At 45.1% G+C, this 1,173-nt stretch overlaps 1 protein-coding gene across 1 annotated transcript in view; it reads left to right on the forward strand.

The window, feature by feature from the left end:
• LOC118478284 (solute carrier family 22 member 21-like) overlaps nt 1–1,096 on the forward strand; it is a 6,729-nt gene extending 5,633 nt beyond the window's left edge. Inside the window, exons 4-5 of the mRNA XM_035971569.1 lie at nt 356–383; nt 808–1,096. Of these exons, the coding sequence (XP_035827462.1) occupies nt 356–383; nt 808–1,096 (317 nt within the window). The remainder of the gene's footprint in view (nt 1–355; nt 384–807) is intronic.
• The last annotated feature ends 77 nt before the right edge of the window (nt 1,097–1,173 follow it).

Genomic DNA, 1,173 nt, shown 5'->3' on the forward strand with positions numbered 1-1,173 from the left:
GTGTGTGTGTGTGTGTGTGTGTGTGTGTGTGTGTGTGTTTCACAAAAGCACGCGACTAAAAGAATGGAGGCATCCAGACTTGATTGGGAAGATATACTATTGTTTTTACTGCCACCACCATTGTATGACTTCCCAATGAAAAATGGTATGAGAATATTCAAAGACCACTTTATACTTTGCCTAGTAAAAATTATATTTTAACAGAGAAAAGCTCAAAAGCTGCACACATCCATGAGTGGAAATTAAGATTTCAAATGTTCGAAATGTGGCTAACACTTCTCTGTAAGCATTGGTCTCATTGACCATAGCAGAAGCCACACGTTATCTGAACACATTTTTGACTATTTCGACAAAGGTGTCTGCCCAAGCATTGTGTGCACTCGGTTAGCTCAGTTGATGTCTTACTGAACTATGGCGCCGGTGGCTGGGCACATGGATCGAACCAAAAACAGAGCGTTCTGGAACTCCTGGAGGTTTTCAAGGCTTTAAACCCACTTGGCTAGGTCCTATCTAACTTGGACGTTCAAATTGTAGTCCCCGCTTTTCGAATAACCGACTAGTGTTGATAGGAGTGAATAACCAAATAGCGTTGATAGGAGTGAATAACTGAATAGTGTTGATATGAGTGAACAACCGAATATTGTTAATAGGGTCGAATAACCGAATAGTGTTGATAGGAACATTAAACCCGTACACTTACTAACAATGGTTTGGTCATCATCAGAAACTGAGGAGAAAATCTGTTACTGCCATTGTTGTTTTTCTTCAGTCCAATCAAAACCCTGTGTTGCCCCATTCTATTTATAGTCTGATGCCCGAGTCGCCGCGCTGGCTTCTCTCCAAGGGACGTGTGCAAGAGGCCAAGGTCATCTTTGAGAAAATGGCGGCCACAAACCGGAAGCCGTTCCCAGAGGCGCTGTTCGAGGAAGTGGCGGCCGAAAGTGTTGGGAAAACCTCCGAGAAAGGAGAGACGGAGGAGAAAGAGAAGCTACAGGGGGATAGACCCCAAACCACACAGAAGGAGGACAGTTTACTCAGCATGCTCAAGCACAAGTGGCTGGCCGTGCGTCTCTTCATCTTGATATTCCAGTGGTGAGAATGGAGAACGGGTGGTTGGAGGGTGTCACTGATAGGTCTTGCACGTCCTTTCCTCTCAATCCACCCCACGCCAAC

This window comes from Aplysia californica, unplaced genomic scaffold (assembly GCF_000002075.1).
Source record: "Aplysia californica isolate F4 #8 unplaced genomic scaffold, AplCal3.0 scaffold00464, whole genome shotgun sequence".
NCBI lineage: Eukaryota > Metazoa > Mollusca > Gastropoda > Aplysiida > Aplysiidae > Aplysia > Aplysia californica.